Here is a 16,409-nt window from a genome sequence, read left to right as displayed (position 1 = left end):
AGGATGCTGGTCGGATCCCGCTAAGTTCGCCCACCCCCAGCAGTGCTCACGAGATACCGGGATTTGGAGTGAGAAAATGAGAGTTCCTGTTGTTGAGGCTCAGAGGGTTAAGAACCCAACTAGTATCCAAAGGGCACAGGTTCGATCCCTGGCCTCACTTAGTAAGGGGATCCAGCGTTGCTGCAGCTGTGGCGTAGGCTGGCAGCTGCAGCTCCGATTCGATTCCTAGCCTGGGAACCTCCATATGCTGCAGGTGTGGCCCTAAAAAAAAAAAAAAAAAAAAAAAGAAAGAAAAGAAAAGAAAAAAATGGACTAGATAATGCACCACGCTGTGGGGGACATATTTTTTATAATTGCTTACCCACACTCTGGGCTCTTTTAGGATAAATTCCTTTCAAGAATACAAGGCTTGTGGGCATGGCTGGAATATATAATTGTGTCTTTCTGGTAAAACCAGAACCTAAGGTACAGCCAGTACCAGCTGGCCAGTCTTGACAACATGCAGAGGGATCCCCTCCCTCCACGTGTCTATACCGAGGGGCTTCTCTCTGGCCAACCTTTTCCTCTCTTTGCCTTAATTCCTGAGTTTTTGCAGGTGGCTGTCCACTCTGCTGACATATACGCATTTTATAACTGGCCGAATTCCTCCTATAACCTCTGTAGCTTTCAACTCTCTGCTGAAATAAGATAAACACATTGACATAGTTTCCTGAGTTAGGAAAGTCGCTCATCTGAAAAAGAACAATACAGAAGATTATGGCAAACGAGCAGAACCGCTGGTGGTGAAGACCAGTTAGCAAATTTCTTAGTTAGGGGCTAGCGTACCCTTCTGGAAACATCCTGGAGGCCGAGGTGCAGTCCTGTGTGCCAACTCTGGTGCCCATCGCCTACCACAGGGCAGGTCCCCGGCTCTGGCCTTCTAGCTGGCCCTCAGAATTATTGGCTTGTTATTTGCAATAGAAACTCTCACCTTTCCTTAGCATCTGGCCTCAAAGGCTACGCAAGTTCTTTCAATTTTGTGCTCTGTGGACATGCAAATAAATGGAGTCCATATTTTCACCCACCTATTCCCCAAGCTTCCACAGGAATGCCCCCCACGGGGGTGGAGGGGGGCGGGGAGGGATTATCTGCAGCAATCCAGCACATGTGAGCTTAGATGCTCCCTCCCTGCTCTTTGGCCTTAAGCTGAAGCATAAGTCATGCATTCCAGAGCCACGTGGGAGTGTGTCGTGTGCTTGCTGCGGCTCTAGATTCTCCGTTCCCATATGCGTGAATACTTGGGAGTGGGCTCTGTAGGTATTATTTATGGGAGGCATGGCTCTGGATGGGAGAAACGTCGTGGAGAATTCTCGGGCCACGTCAAAGCGTTTCTCCTTCAGCCCACACAGCTTCACTTGGTTTTGAGAACCCCCCACCCCTAACCAGAAACCGTCAAAGGATAGGCGTTGTTTTGTGCTTTGTCTCTTACTTCCACACTTGGGGGATTCCAAAGCGGGTTATGAGAACCTTCCAAGAACGTGTGGCGGGCCAGGGACCTCAAAGGTTCCGTTGGCTGCAGGGTGAGCGCAGAGTGACAGAAGCTTTGGTCTTCTGGCCCCCCTCCCTCTGGCATCGCCGCTGTCATTTCTTATGCCAGCCAAACATAAGGAAGTTGCATGACCGCGGTATGTGTGAGGCGCACACAGCGTTTGCCTTGGAAAGACTCCGCTACACGCTAACTTTGTGGAATCCTTGGCTCAGCGAGACGAGGTTGGGGTGTGTGTGGGAGTGGTGGGGCCGGTCATGGTTAATTCAACCCAACATGTATTCAGGATGTTTCCATAAAGCATGACCTCATCCCTTCCAGCCCGCCAGTCATCATGATCCCGGCGGTCACTTTTGACTTCTCGGTTACAAAAATAATTCCTTTAATTACCAAGTGGAAATTCATAGATTGCACATAGATGGTTCTTACCTCCCGCCGAGAGCGGCAAGAGGTCGCCGCTGTTACGAACACTGTCTCCACAACATCGGAACAACTCATTCATTCACAAAAAAGAAAAAAAAAAAAAAGGGAAACAAAGCAAACAAAAAAGGAAAAAAAAAAAAAGGCAAAGCAGAGGGAACCAAATGCAACAACATCTATTGAGCAGATCAAATAACAGAAGGGGGGGGGGAGTTTCCACTTTTATCTCCTTTCGAATAATTTCACTTTTTCATCCTAAACAGACCTCTCATGGTCAGTAGGAAGACACCCACCTTCATTCATTCATTCATTGAGCCCATATTTCCTAAGCACCTACTGTGTCTTGGGTGCGCAAGACCGATGCCGGCTTGCGGTGTGCAGACGGTAAACTAGTCAGTAACAAGCCGGACGAGTTCAAGTGTTCTAAGTGGCATGAAGAAATTAAGGGACATGACTCAACAGAGAGTGACAGGAGCAACTATTTCCCTGAATCTAGTAAAATAAAAGCACTTATTGAAAGAGATTAGCTAGATGAGTAAAAACAGCAGGTTACGCTCTAAAAGAAAAAAAAAGGGCAGGGGGAGTTCCTGTCGTGGCTCAGTGGAAACAAATCTGACTAGTATCCATGAGGACCCAGGTTCGATTCCTGCCCTCGCTCAGTGGGTTAAGGATCTGGCGTTGCTGTGAGCTGGAGTGTAGGTCTCAGACGTGGCTCGGATCCCAGCTCTTTTGCTGTGTTTGTGGTGTAGGCCGGCAGCTGTAGCTCTGATTCAACCCCTAGCCTGGGAATCTCCATATGCTGCGGGTGTGGCCCTTTAAAAAAAAAAAAAGCTGGTTACTAAAGGAAGTCATTCCTTTGGTGGAATTATTGGAAACTCTTAGGCCCCATAAGAGAAGGACGTTTTTTCCCCAGAGAACCAACCGCTCCCTTTCTCTCACAGGTGGAAGTCCGGCCAAGCAGACCACCTGGGAAGGAGGGCACCGTGTCCCGGCTCTGGCTTACTGGCCTGGCAGAGTCCCCACCAATGTCACCAGCACTGCTTTGTTAAGGTACGGGACCCAAACTACCTTCAGTTGTAAGAAAAAGCCATGGACGACCCGGAAGAGAGACCCCATCTGTCACCTGCCTTGGCCAGGTGTCCCCAGATATTTTCCAAACTCAGACTGTAGCAGCATGGAGCTGCCTGTAGGCAATTCCACCTGCTACTTAAAGCAGAAGTGCCCTGGGACTCTTTGCAAGCCATCCTCTGGGGATAATGTCCACGAAGAGGGAATGGGGTGGGTTTCACGCCCTTCAGTGCTGGGGCACAGTGGTGTCTGCCAAAGAGAAAGCGGCTGCCAGGAGGTCCACTTTTGGCCTGGGCCAAATGGATGGGTGGGGATGGAGGTAGGGCTCGTGTCCTAGGCATGTCACTGGGAAGCAGATGACCCTGAGAAAGGAGTCTAAATGCCCACATGCCCTGTCAGGAAGGGAGCTGGGTAGTGGATCCATGGAGCCAGTAGGGAAAGCATGAGTCCTTAGGTGGGGACATTCTTCCTACCTCTGGCAAAGAAGCTTTTACAATGAGGTGCTTCCTTTATTTGTGGCACAACTATAAACGTGCTGATATCTCGTGACTGCTCTGATCTCCTTATTAAGGCAGATCCAGGGGGTGGGCATCCCCTTGGCACAGAATTTGGCCTTGGTGTGCATGCGGTGAAGCAGTCGTGACATCTACTGGGGCCTTCTCGCTCCAGAAGGGCCATCCTCTCCGTGATTCTGCCGTGTACGCACCACAGACAAAGGGGGCTGCTCTGTAGAGACAGATGCTTGCTCCCATGCTCAGAGGGTTTATTCTGGTTAAACACTAATTTCCTAGTTCCAAAGGTCCTTCACCATTAACCCGATGGGTTCTGGCCTAGAGAACACACCCCAGTAGGAACACAGCCTTGCCTTCCTCCAGTTTCCCCAGAGGGGGAGTGGGTGACGGGGAGGAAGCAGGGGGGCTGAAGCCCAGGGCAAAGGAAAGGTCAACAGCTGTGATGGCCAAAGTAGGGGTGAGTAGGCCCTGGCCCTGGCAGCCTCAGGGCCCCCAGGAACTCCCGGTCAGCCCTGTATCAGCAGGTGTGACAACAACAGCTCGGGCTGGAGTGTGTGATGTCAGGCCGGCCGGGAAGAGGGCCAGGCGGGCTGCTTTTTATGGGGCTGACTTGGTGCACTCAGGCCAAGTGTTCACAGGCTGGGCTGGCCGTGCACGAAGAACTCGGCTGTCTCTCAAGTTACAGAAACCCAGCACGCGCTTCTCTGTTGAGAAGCTCCACTATAGTCGGCTACGCCACCGTAATAACATTGCATCCTTTTATACATCATTTTGGGCCTCAGAGGTGACAGCTGACTTAGGGGATCGCTTGGCGAGTATTCAAAGGAAGCAAGGCTTGGTGCAAGGTAACGTTTGCTTGGAATTTTACCAGGACGGTACCAACACGCCCATCAGCCACTCCGGATATTTTTGGCTTTAGGTTCGTCCAGATTGTACTAAGACAGTTTGCCGTCATAGCACTCATCCTCTTGCTATTTTCCCCTGCGAATCCATGGAAAGCAAACTTGGGGGGACGTCCTCACTGCCCGGACTCCCTCAGGGTCCGCTCGAAGAAGGATGCTATGATCCACATTTCAGAAACTGATGCTAATGACTTCGCGTTCCTGGAAGCCCAGCCAGACACTCCACCTACTATGGTACTTAGTCCCCTATTCTTTTTTTTTTTTTTTTTTTTGTCTTTTTGCCATTTCTTGGGCCGCTCCTGCGGCATATGGAGGTTCCCAGGCTAGGGGTTGAATCGGAGCTGTAGCCACCGGCCTACGCCAGAGCCACAGCAACGCGGGATCCGAGCCGCATCTGCAACCTACACCACAGCTCACGGCAACGCCGGATTGTTAACCCACTGAGCAAGGGCAGGGATCGAATCCGCAACCTCATGGTTCCTAGTCGGATTCGTTAACCACTGCACCACGACGGGAACTCCCTTAGTCCGATATTCTATCATTTATTCTGGTATTTACTCCCCAGAGGATATAGATCTCCTTCCAGCTCAGTGATAACTGCCTTCCGCCACTCTGAGCTGAGGCCAGAATCTCTTAATTCCAGGGGTCCTAAGGAATTATGGGCACCAGCGAGTAGACAAATTGACATAAATACAGAAAAGTAAAAAGGAGTGTTGGGGGGTCTGGGGAGAAGGGGGCCACCCTAATCCCATCGGTTAACTTCATTTTTATTTTTTGGGGTCGCTTTTGGGCCGCACCTGCAGCATATAGAGGTTCCCAAGCTAAGGGTCAAATTGGAACTGTAGCTGCTGGCCTAGGCCACAGCCGTAGCAATGCCAGATCTGAGCCACATCTGCAACCTACGCCACAGCTCATGGCAATGCCGGATCCTTAACCCACTGAGTGAAGCCAGGGATCGAACCTGCATCCTCATGGATACTAGTCAGACTCATTTCCACTGAGCCCTGAAGGGAACTACCCTTTAATTTTTATTTTTGGTGGCTCCCACAGCATTTGGAAGTTCCTGGGCCAGAGATCAAACCTGAGCTGCAGCAGTGATAATGCCAGATCCTTTAACTGCTAGGCTACCAGGAAACTCCTCTATTGGTTACCTTTAGATGTAACTGCTGTGAAAATATTCGAGTGTGGGGTTCCCTGGTGGCCTGGTAGGTTAAGAATCTGGTGTTGTCACCGCTCAGGTCATTGTTATGGCTTGGGTTCCATCCCTGGCCTGGGAACTTCCACATGCTGTGGGCTCCTCCCCTCCCCCGCCAAAAAAAATGAAACAAAACTAAAACAAACAAAATTCAGGTGTGCACCAAGATGATATGATAAGGTCAAAAGAAAGGTCTTACATATACCCTGACCCCAAAGCCCAGTGACACAGGGGTGGAAGGGGGGAAGTTCAGTTATTCAATCAAGATTTATTGATATGCCCAATTATGGGTCCATCATGGCTCTAGGGGCTGGGCATGGAACAACGGGCACAGCAGACAGAAGGCTTCTGAGGACCCTCCAGGAGGGCAGGGCTTGGCAGTACCCGTGAAAGAGGCCCGGTGGTTTGACCTGGAAACCCTCCAGGGGGGTATCTCGACTTGGCACTGTTGACATTTTGGGCCGGATGGTCTTTGTGCTGGGGGGCTGTCCTGCGCACGGTCAGATGTCTAGCAGCATCCGTGGCCTTCACCCACTAGATGCCAGTAGCTCCCCCAGTCCCAGGAGTGACAACCAGAATGACTCGGCGCAGCTCAGGGAGGACAGTCTTTATTCTGGCTGACAAGCACGGCTCTCATACCATGCAATTTGTCTTAGTCATGGACAAAAAGTTGCAGGGTCTGCTCTGCATCTGAGCCAGGAGGCCCCATCTCTGTTCAGGACAGAGGACCCCTCTCTTGGAGAGCCCAGGGCAAGTCTATAGCCACTAGAAGGGTAGACAGGGCTTGAAATCACTCATTTGAAAAACAGAGGTCTGTTTAGCCGGGAGAGCGGATGATCCCCCGGGGGAAGCTCGTGACTCTCTTCCCGCATCCAAAAGGCAGGCAGTCATGCGGAGGGGGATTCGGCTGGTTCTGTGCGGTCTTGAGGCTCCGAACTGAGTCCTGGAAATAGGAGCTGCAAGGAGATGACGTCGCGTCGGGGTCATCTGCCTAGGTGTCATGCTGCCGGGGCAGGGCCTGGCCACACATCCCCTTTCACACACCGCCTGTGCCTGGCAGTGGGCTGTGGAGGGAGACGGGGAGGTGGTCTCACGCCCACCCTCCCTCCTAGCGCGCTCTGCTCTGCAATGGACATGCGCACTGCCCCCCACCCTGTGCTCCTTAAAGATGGTGCTGGATTCCAACAGGGACCTGAAGGGGGCCTGGAGGGAGGGCCGCCTCCCTAACCCCAGCTTTCCCCAGGGATGACGAGAGTGGAGAGCCAATTATAACGCAGGAAGAAACGCACAACTAAATGCCAAAAAAGATGTGCCCCCCCCCCCCCATCCTCCCCTGTCTTAGGGACCACTCCCACCCTTCCAGGTCTGGGGGATGCTCTGCTCTCCCTCCCTCACTCCAGACACAGGACAGAAACGCGCCCACCGCGTGCACCCCCATCCCTCCTCACCCCCTAACTTCCTGCCTTCAGGTCACACCCGCCATTTCCCAGATATAGTGTCCCCAGCGTCTAGGAGACACCCTTCCTTCCACCCCCACCCTCCACCCCAGGACAGGCCAGCAAGCACCTCGGTTCCCGTCTGCACGTGTCCCGCGGTTCCGGCTGTTCCGCCGGGAGCCGCTCCCCTTCCAGCCCAGCTTCCCGCTCCCCCCGCCATCCTCCTCGCCATCACCCAGTCAACGCAGCCAGGTTCCTCTGGCAATTCCTTGGATGGAAACACAAATGTGCGCACTTCCTCTGAACCGACCTTCAGCGCCTGGGGCTGGCCGAAGCCAAATGAGAAAAAGATGAAAATCTTTTCACGTGGGCCCCAGGACCTGCAAATAAATGCTGAGTCCCAGCGCTGCCTTCTGTGTCATGGCACAAAGCAGCCTCAGTCTCCCCCCTTGCGTGAGTTAGCTCTTGACTGCCCTGCCTGGTTCCCAGAAGCCAGGGCCCACTTTCCGATAGAGCAGAGAGGCACAGCGCCGGGGCACGTGAAATTTAAATTTGCTTTTAAAGCCGGGCGAAAAACAACCACACTCTTTTAGGTTGAAGGAAATGGTAGTTAGCTACTCTTGATGTCAACACAGTTGTAAAATACAGTTTTGAGTGTTTCATATGGAGGAAGCGACCGCAAAGGCAACGGAACCAAGGTTTCATGAAGGTTAGAAAGTGTCTCCCTAAAGCCTTCCTCCCTGAGAATCATAGTAATTGTGGAAACTTGAAAATTAGGTTTGAGGTTGGTTTTTTTTTTTTTTTTTGGTCCCTTTCCCCAAGGTTTCAGAGACTCCCAGGACCTGTTTCCTAGGTAGGGTTTGCAGTGGCTGGGGGCCACCTTGGTGGGCTTTGCAGGACCGATGCTTTTTCCAAGTTGGCGCCGGGGGTTGGGGGGGTGGGTGGGCAGCCCTGGGGCTCTGTGTGCCCAGAGGATCTCCCACCCTTGGTGGTGCTGGGGGGAGCTTGGCTTCCTCCTTTCCATGAAGAGGGACCTCTTGGTAGCTTCAGGGCTCGGTTGGCGTGTCATGGAGAGGGATGCTTTTCTCGGGGACTGGAGCTTTCCTCTGAGCTCTGGATCCTCCCTCTGAGGATCTGGCTTCATTCTGGGGTAATAGGATTCCGTGAAGATTCGAATCAGTGCAGCAGGATTCGGATGCTCCGCCTCACGTGAGGGAGGGGGTGGGGCGGAAAGAAGATGGAGAAAGAAAGTAGACCACGCTTTCTGAACACTGAACTCGGATCCCGTCTTTCTGGCTCACTCATCTGACCCACCTGTGAGGCCGACCTCTCTTAGAGACATCATTTAGAGAAAGTTCCAACAAAGAGCAGCAGCCCCTTCCGCCCTGGCCTTTTCAGACTGCATTGCAGTCCTCTGTGCTGCCCGCTCTGAGGCAGGAACCTTGGACTCTGGACAGGTTTCTGGACCGTTCTGTCCTCTGCAAGTGCCTACTGAGCACTTCTTGACTTTGCATGCATGTGGGATGTCAGCTCCTGGAATGTGTATCTCTAGAGATAAGCCGCCAGCTACGTGGATTGTGAAAGCTAAAGGCGAACCAGAAACACCCTGCATCATAGTCAAAGGAGAGAGTCCTCCTGGGGTTGTAGGCAGAGTCCTGGACAGGAGGAGAAGAGGCTGGCAGAGGGGAGGGGTCCTTTCTGTAGCTCCTCTTGAAAAGTAAGGCTTTGAGTTCCCTGATGGCACAGCGGGTTAAGGATCTGGCGTTGTCACTGCAGTGGCTCAGGTTGCTGCTGTGGCTCGAATTTGCTCCCTGACCTGGGAACTTCCACATGCCTTGGGTGCAGCCAAAAACAAAACAAAACAAAACAAAACAAAAAACCCACAAAAAAAGATTTAAAGAGAAAGATGATGTGGTGATGCCACCCTCCCCAGACTCAGATGTAGACCTGGAGACCTTCCCCCTGCACAAGTCTGAAGTTTGCCACTGTGCCCAGCCTCAGGTGGCCCCTCCTTCCTGGGGAAGTCCAGCTTCACGCTGCCCTTGCCCTCCGGGCTCCATCCGGTCCCACTGACTCAGCGGGCCTGGCTCGCAGGTGCACAGCTCGGGTGGAAGGGGCAGCCGGTCTGTTCCTGCTGAAGAGTTTTTCCCTAACGTGAGCACAGTGGGCTGGCGGGAGATGGGCCTTAGAGCGGAGTCAAAATTGTACCACATGACTTCAAACGAAAATCAAATTAACAAAATTCACCGAAATGTTCACGGTGGCTGCCTTTGGGTGAGGGACTGTTTGTGTGCTGGCTGCTCCTTTGGATTTCTGGATGTTATCATTTCTTCTCACTGGGGACACGTACTTATTTTGTAATGGGAGTGAAAGAGCTAAGCAAAAGAGGCTGGAATGTTTCACACACAATGGCATTCTAAACAAAGACGAGGTATTTGTGACCCAGAGACCCAGGGAAGGAACATCAAAGTGAATGTTCTCTTGCAGGCACCCGTCACATAGTGTTCCCTCTCGGCGGGTGGCAGTGGCCTGGTTGGTGCCAGGTAGAACCCCTGAGTTCTTAGGTCTGCAGGGGTGCCCCTGTGGGTAATTATAATACAGACATCCAGTAGGCACTTTTTGATCACGCTAATAGTGGACTCTATTATTATCACGCCCATTTTAGAGACCAGAAAACGTCTTTTCTTTTTCTTTTTAGGGCCACATCTGTGGCATATGAAAGTTTCCAGCCTAGGGGTCGAATTGGAATTGTAGCTGTGGCATTGGCAGCGATGCAGTCTTGAACGCCACAGCCACAGCAACTCCCCAGCAATGCCACAGCCACAGCAACACAGGATCCCAGCCTCATCTGCAACCTGTGTCCCAGCTTGCAGTAACGCAGGATCTTTAACCCACTGAGCAAGGCTCCGGGAATCAAGCCTGCATCCTCGTGCATATGAGTCAGGTTCTTAACCAGTTGAGCCACCATGGGAACTCAGAGACCAGAAACCTGAGGCGTTTGAGGAACCGGACAGGTGGTGAGAGCTGGGACGTGAATGCAGGCAACACCACGGCACCATTCTGCCTCTTGGAGGAGCAGACATCCAACTGGGACCTGCGGAAGGCAGGCAGGCCCCGGGGAGGGGGAACCCCACAGGGGGCTGACGGTGCTCGGTCCGGGCTGGTCCAGGCGGCTCTTGACCACAGCACAGCCAGCGAGAGAGAGCCTGGGAAGGGTGGGGGCTGATGCTGTCCTGGTCTTCCTGCAGCGTGCTGGACATCTTCCCCACCGTGGTGGCCCTGGCCGGGGCCAGCTTGCCCGGGGACCGACACTTTGACGGTCTGGATGCCTCTGAGGTGCTGTTTGGCGGGGCGCCAGCTGGGCACAGGGTAAGCAGAGAAGGTATGTGTCCTACGTGGGCTTTTCAGGAGGTTGGCCTGTCGCCTCTCATTGGGGCCTGCCTGCCTTTGTGCAAACAGAACCATCCTCAGGAGATATACGTGCTGCCGAAGATGCATTTTGACAACCCCCGAGGAGTGACTCCTTTGAGATGAACCCCTCTTTCCACTCCCCCCCCTTTCTTCCCTAATTAATCCCCTGGCTCAACCCAGATTCCCCCCCCCCCTTTTCTATGGCCACAGCTGCAGCATATGGAAGTTCCTGGGCTAGGGGTCGAATTGAAGCTGCAGCTACCAGCCTACACCACAGCCACAGCAACACAGGATCCTTAACCTACTGAGCGGGGCCAGGGGTCGAACCTGCATCCTCATGGTTGCTATGTCAGGTTCTTATCCCACTGAGCCCCAACGGGAACTCCTCAATCCAGATTTATATGTAATAGTCTGGCTTAGGGTGGCCGTGCATTGGTGCTTATTCCCTGTGACGAATGATTTTTTTTTTTTTTCTCACCACGAATTAATTTTCTGACAGGATACAGGCACATGGCACATTTTTGTTGGATGCGGTGCGTGACCAGGGCTTGTGGGTTGTGTATGGTGGGGCTCCCCCGTCAGAATGGAAAGCTTCCGAGGGCAGGGTTCTCGCCGTGGAATTCTCAGTACAGGTGACACAGTGTCTGGCATCCAGCCGGCATGCAATAAGCTCACATTGAATGAATGAATGCATGAAGGATGAATGAATGAAAGACCTCTTGCCCTTGACTTTTCCTGGCTCCTAGAGGGCTGAGCACACGCACGGCTCTCCAGCCCCCAGTGTCCCCTGCTTCCGTGTGCTCTGAAGCCTTCGGTGGCAGCGGCAGCCAGGAAGGGTCGGGCCTGATGGCCTTTCCCTGTCTCTCTGTGTGTTTTACTTTTGCCAAAAGGAAGAGGAAGTGGGAGGAGGGAAGGAGGCCTGCGGAACCCGGAACCCCCTCTGGAAGGCCCGGTGAGCCCGGCTTCTCAGTTAGGGACCCACACATCAAAGGGTCTATTTCTGGCTTTACCGGGGGTCACAGGGAAGTGAGTCAAACGGACGGTGGCAGTTCCTGGAGCTGCCCTTCCCGGCAGCTGGCACACGGGTGCAGAGTGGGCCCCCTCGGAGGCTCTAGGGGTGGTCAGACGATGCCCGGGGTGGCCCCCCGAGAAGGACTGCTCCTCCCGGCCTCTCGGACCCCCTCCGAGCTGCGGACCCCTCCAGGCAGAGCCCTGCTCCCGCACCCCAGCCAAGCAGGAAGGTGGTTTCCGCCCCTGGGCTGCGAGTGTGCAGTATGTGACCCTGGGGGGTGACTGAGGACGTCAGCGGAGAGGTGCTCCCGAGTGTTTATGACACGGCTGCTAATAGAATAATTGGGGTCACCAGGAAGGGCTTCGGGGACTGCGGTCTCCTTGACGTTGTCCGGCCCCCGGTGGAAGCCAGCTCCTTGGCGCGGAACTTCCGCTTTCCGAGGCGAGAAGGCTCGCTCTCTTTCTCAAGTTGCCGCTTTCTGCAGACGCCTGGAGGCCCCTGCTTTGGGGCTTAACAGTTACTGGTCTAGGCCCCGATGGGGTTGGGCCCGGGAACTGGGTACGAGAACCAGAGAGAAGCCACAAGGCCGTTTGGGGTTTTTGTGGGGATGGATGATGGGTGGTGATGCAGCTGGCCTCGGGCGGATTCGCTCCCTAACCACACCCCGTGGCCCAGAAGGAAACAGCCGTGCTTACCACCTGCCAGAAGCTGCCGACGAGATCTTCAAGAGAGAAAGCGCCTGGGTGCTGGCACCTGTGGCCGTGTCCAGCCTTGGAGAGTGCTAGACCCCTGTCATGCAAATGAAGATGCTCGAGAGGCGGGCATAGGTTGCCAGTGGCCCTGAATTTGCCCTTGGTCTTTTCTGGTCAGCCCCAAAAGAGACGAGAGGAAATCGAATTTGATGAAGGGGGGCCAGGGGGTAAAAATATGAGTGATAACAGACACACACACCCATACATGTGTGTATACATACATACGCACACGTAAGTCTTTAATAAACACAACTCGTGTGTTCACTCTTGGCGACATCCGGGGCTCGTGACATTCTAACAAGGGTGGGTTTAGAAAACCATTCCAGTTTCAAGAAACTCCAAGTAACTCCTCGATCGTCATCTCAGAACAATATGCAAATACATCTCAGCAACGGGGTTCTTCCCTCTTTTGCAAATGAGTCACGGAAAGTGGAAGAGCTAAAGCAACCTGGGCCCCGGGTACCCTCTGGCAAAGCCTCACCGCCCCCACCCCAGGCCCCATTGGGAGAGGTTTACAAGCAAATAATGGGCTACTGGGTTTCCTGCTGAATGATCTTCTCACCACCCCCTTCGTGGGCAGCTACAGCTGTGGGGTCTGCGACATTCAAAACCAGTAGCCGCAGACACCATGCTGCAAGTTCCTGCATCTGCTTGGCCTTCTGCTGCCGACCTCGAGCAGTGAGAGATACCGCAAGGAGGGACAGGGGAGCCGGGCGGGGGAGGGCACACAGCTTGGCACCAAGTATCCTACTTTGTGCTTGTCTGGCTCCCAGAAGAAGGCGGAGATTGTAATGTCAAGTCCTCTCTCAGCCCCAGGTTGCCATGGCCAAGTCTGAAAATTGTCAGCCAAGGAAAGGCTTCCTTAATGGCTCTGCATCCATCCAGCCCAAACCAGTCTGGGGCTACGTGGGTCTTACAATGCTCGGTAAGTCCCTGGAGGTGGTACTTTGAGGAAACAGAGGCTGGGGCTTAGTCTCTGGAACACGGATCACTTCTCTTAGGGAGAAGGGAGGCCCCTAGTGGTGAAAGATGCTGTCCGGAGTGGTGGCCAGTGGCTGACCACTTTTGGAGAACTGGAGCCGTGAGCTCCCACCTGCTGGGGTCAGAGACCCCTGCTTCTGGGGAAGCTGCATCAACACCAGCCTAACGCAAAGAGACGCCCCCTGCTTGAAGCAAAACAAAACAAAACAAAGCCAACAGGTGAGAAAGACCACTGAGAAGATGCAACATGTTTGCAGAAGATAAAGTTATCTTTGAAATTTGGAGCGAGTGTCCTCTGGAGAGGAAATGTCTTCAGCTGTGATTCATGTGTAAATTCACCAGCCTCCTTCCTATGTTGATATAAACAAGAACGCCATAGTCAGTCTGCCCGAAGGGGAAAGAAAGGCATATACAAGTTTTCCAAAGTCCATCCACGTTTCTGAGAGTGAGCCACTTTGCTTCCTCTTGGATTTCGGAAGTGGTGCCTGGTAACGCTGGATAAATATCCTGAACGTGGCAGCCCACCCTTATGGATTTTCTGTTACTGAAACTCAAATAACGTCTGTGATTGGAACCGGCGGACCTTGACTCCCATCTTCTGGGTGTCTGAGGACATCATAGATCAGTTGACAATAGATTTTTCCAAGTCTCCCACTTCCTGCCCTTTCCAGAAGGAAACAAAACAGCCTCCTGCGGTGAGAGGCTTGGCTTCCTGCAGGGTTGGAAGAAGTGAGGGTTTTGAGTTGCGACTTCTTTTCCTGTTTGGAAGAAGCCTGCTGCCATCACACTGGGGGTGGGGTGGGGGTGTACTTGCAGGATTGTCACGAGAGCACGGAAGCAGCAGGTGTGGGAGGAGCCCCACCCTCACTGGCATCCTTTCAGAGCCGGGAAACTTGGGGGGACAGCTGTTTACTGCTGCAACAGATGTTTCTCATTTTTTTTTTTTTTTTTTTTTTTAGCTCCATGGAAACTTTGAATCACATAAGCGCCTTTCCAGCGATATATATCGGTCATGATTCATACCAGGGCTGGTCTCACGCTTCCAGCCTCAATCCACCAGCTTACTGAGGATGCTAGTCATTTGTTTTCTACCCAACCTTGCCCTAGGTTAACCGTGTGGCAGGGCGATTCTTCCATCCCTGGTGAAGAAGGTTTTCTCACAGTCTGAGCGCAGCAGGACCGCGTCAAAGGCGACCTGCGTCCCGAGGGAAGGCTGAGCGCAGTTCTGGACCAGTCATGCTGAGCCATCCTCTCAGGGATGCCTTTTATGCCAGCTTTGCTCACGTGAGAGCCAAAAAGTCGACTGGAGGGTGCAGAAGCCTTTTGTCCAGGAGGTCTGACGATCCCCTCCCCTTTGCATCAGACGCCCTGGGAATATTTCTAAAAGATGCAGGTTCCCAGGCCACTTCTTGAATGTGAGAGGTGGGGCTCAGGCAGGGCGACCTCCTGGGTGAGTGACCTCTGCAGTCACAGAGGGTCTCCCACAGAGAAGGACCCTGCGCTTGTGTTAAAGCACATGTGCTTGAAATTCTTAATTTTTGGATTCGGTTTCTCCCCTCACTTTGCACCGGACCCCGCAGATTCCATGGCTAGTCCTGAGCCTAGGAATTCAGGCAGAGCCGTAACCCACTCCGATTAACTTACTAGCCAAAGGGCTGCTTCACACAGACTCCCTGCATTTGGCTGATTGTGGACCCAGGCCTGTGTCTGTCGGTGTTTGGGGGCTGGGCTGCGGGGCTAGGGGTGGGTTTGGGGGTGTGATGGGGGTGGGACTTCAAGGCTTCTCCAGGGAGATGGAATTCAAAAAGCCTCCCGGGGAGAGAAGCATTATCAGACCCTTCTCATCCCACTTGTCTCACTGTAATTGTTACAATGGTCCTAAGGACCTTCCCTCCCGCCCAAGGGCAACTTGGCCCACTCCTTCCTACCCCGATACTAGGAAAGGTAGGCAGCCCACTTCTCACCTCCTCCCCTTTGATCAACTTGGCCTACGTCTCCCCCGCCCCCTCTGGAAGAGCTCTGGGGCCCACGCCTTACCCCACCCCTATATGCCCCCAACCAACCAGCAAGTATATACAAAGACCCCATTCTTCCCCAGCCAACCAGCAGGTCCGCAGGTGTATGGCACACCACTCCTTGCCCTCCTTTGTCTTTGGGCTATAAAAACAGACACAATCCTGTCTACACCTTGCTTTGAATCTGGAAATTTCTTTTTCCTCCCATGTGCAGAGCCACAACAATGGGGAGCAGGGACCATGACAAAGAAAGGAATGCTGTCCAGGGAGCACCTAGCAGAGTTTTTTTGTGTTTTGTTTTGTTTTGTTAATTGTTTAAATTATAATTGAATGACAGAGTTCTGTCAGTTCCTGCTGTACAGCAAAGTGACCCAGTCACACATACACAGACATTCTTTTCCGCACAGTCTCTTCCATCATGTTCTGTTACGAGGGATTGGATCGAGTTCCCTGTGCTGTACAGCAGGACCTCATTGCTTAGCCATTCTACATGGAATAGCTTGCATCTACTCACCCCAGACTCCCTGTGCATCCCTCTCCCTCCCCTCTCCCCCTCCCCCTTGGCAACCACAAGTCTAGCAAGATTTCCTTACTCGTAGGCCCTGTCACCCTTTCTCAGGTGCTGTTTCACCCCAACAGTGGGGCGGCCGGAGAGGATGGAGCCCTTGAGACCGTGCGCCTGGAGCGGTACAAGGCCTTCTATGTCACTGGTGAGTTCGTGAGCACCCCTCCCCTGCCCCGCGCCCCTGGACTCTCACCCAGGCCTCCAGGAATGACAGTGGGCTGTTCTCCTTCTCCTCTCAGCATCTCTGATGGTGCCACCCCCAAACCCTAGCCCAGCAGAAGGGCTCAGCACCCGAGGGCCCGGCAGGCCCTCTGCACCCGCAAATACGCACACAAGGTCTTTCTGCCTGGATTTCCAGCAAGCTCAGAGCCCGCCTGGATTTCCAGCAAAAGCTCAGAGCGAGACCAGCACATTTACAGCCCTTTTCACAGGAAGAATGTTTCAGCTCGTTGTTGTGCTTTCAATGCCAGTTTGGCTGAACATTAAATGGAAGCTCAGAGATACTTGCAAGTGTCATTTACTTGACAATAGATTGTTTCAGAAAATAGATGCGAGAGGTCTGTTTAGCAAACCGAAGTCTCTCTCCTTCTTGGCTCACCCTGTGACCGGCTTAAA

General features: G+C 53.1%; 1 protein-coding gene across 9 annotated transcripts in view; it reads left to right on the top strand.

Annotated features, from left to right (window-relative positions):
* ARSG (arylsulfatase G) overlaps positions 1 to 16,409 on the top strand; it is a 130,915-nt gene that overhangs the window by 106,001 nt on the left and 8,505 nt on the right. For 3 of the 9 annotated variants that reach the window (XM_021066718.1, XM_013989905.2, XM_021066717.1), the window contains exons 9-11: positions 2,887 to 2,995; positions 10,307 to 10,427; positions 15,849 to 15,939. In XM_021066718.1, coding sequence (XP_020922377.1) covers positions 2,887 to 2,995; positions 10,307 to 10,427; positions 15,849 to 15,939 — 321 coding nt within the window. Of the gene's footprint in view, positions 1 to 2,886; positions 2,996 to 4,444; positions 4,662 to 10,306; positions 13,159 to 15,848; positions 15,940 to 16,033; positions 16,126 to 16,409 lie in introns of those variants that run through there. The other 6 variants (XM_013989908.2, XM_021066719.1, XR_001304384.2 and 3 more) reach the window with 5 other exon arrangements.

The sequence above is a fragment of the Sus scrofa genome, chromosome 12 (genome assembly GCF_000003025.6).
Source record: "Sus scrofa isolate TJ Tabasco breed Duroc chromosome 12, Sscrofa11.1, whole genome shotgun sequence".
Classification (NCBI taxonomy): Eukaryota; Metazoa; Chordata; class Mammalia; order Artiodactyla; family Suidae; genus Sus; species Sus scrofa.
This window is presented reverse-complemented; position numbering and strand designations above follow the sequence as displayed.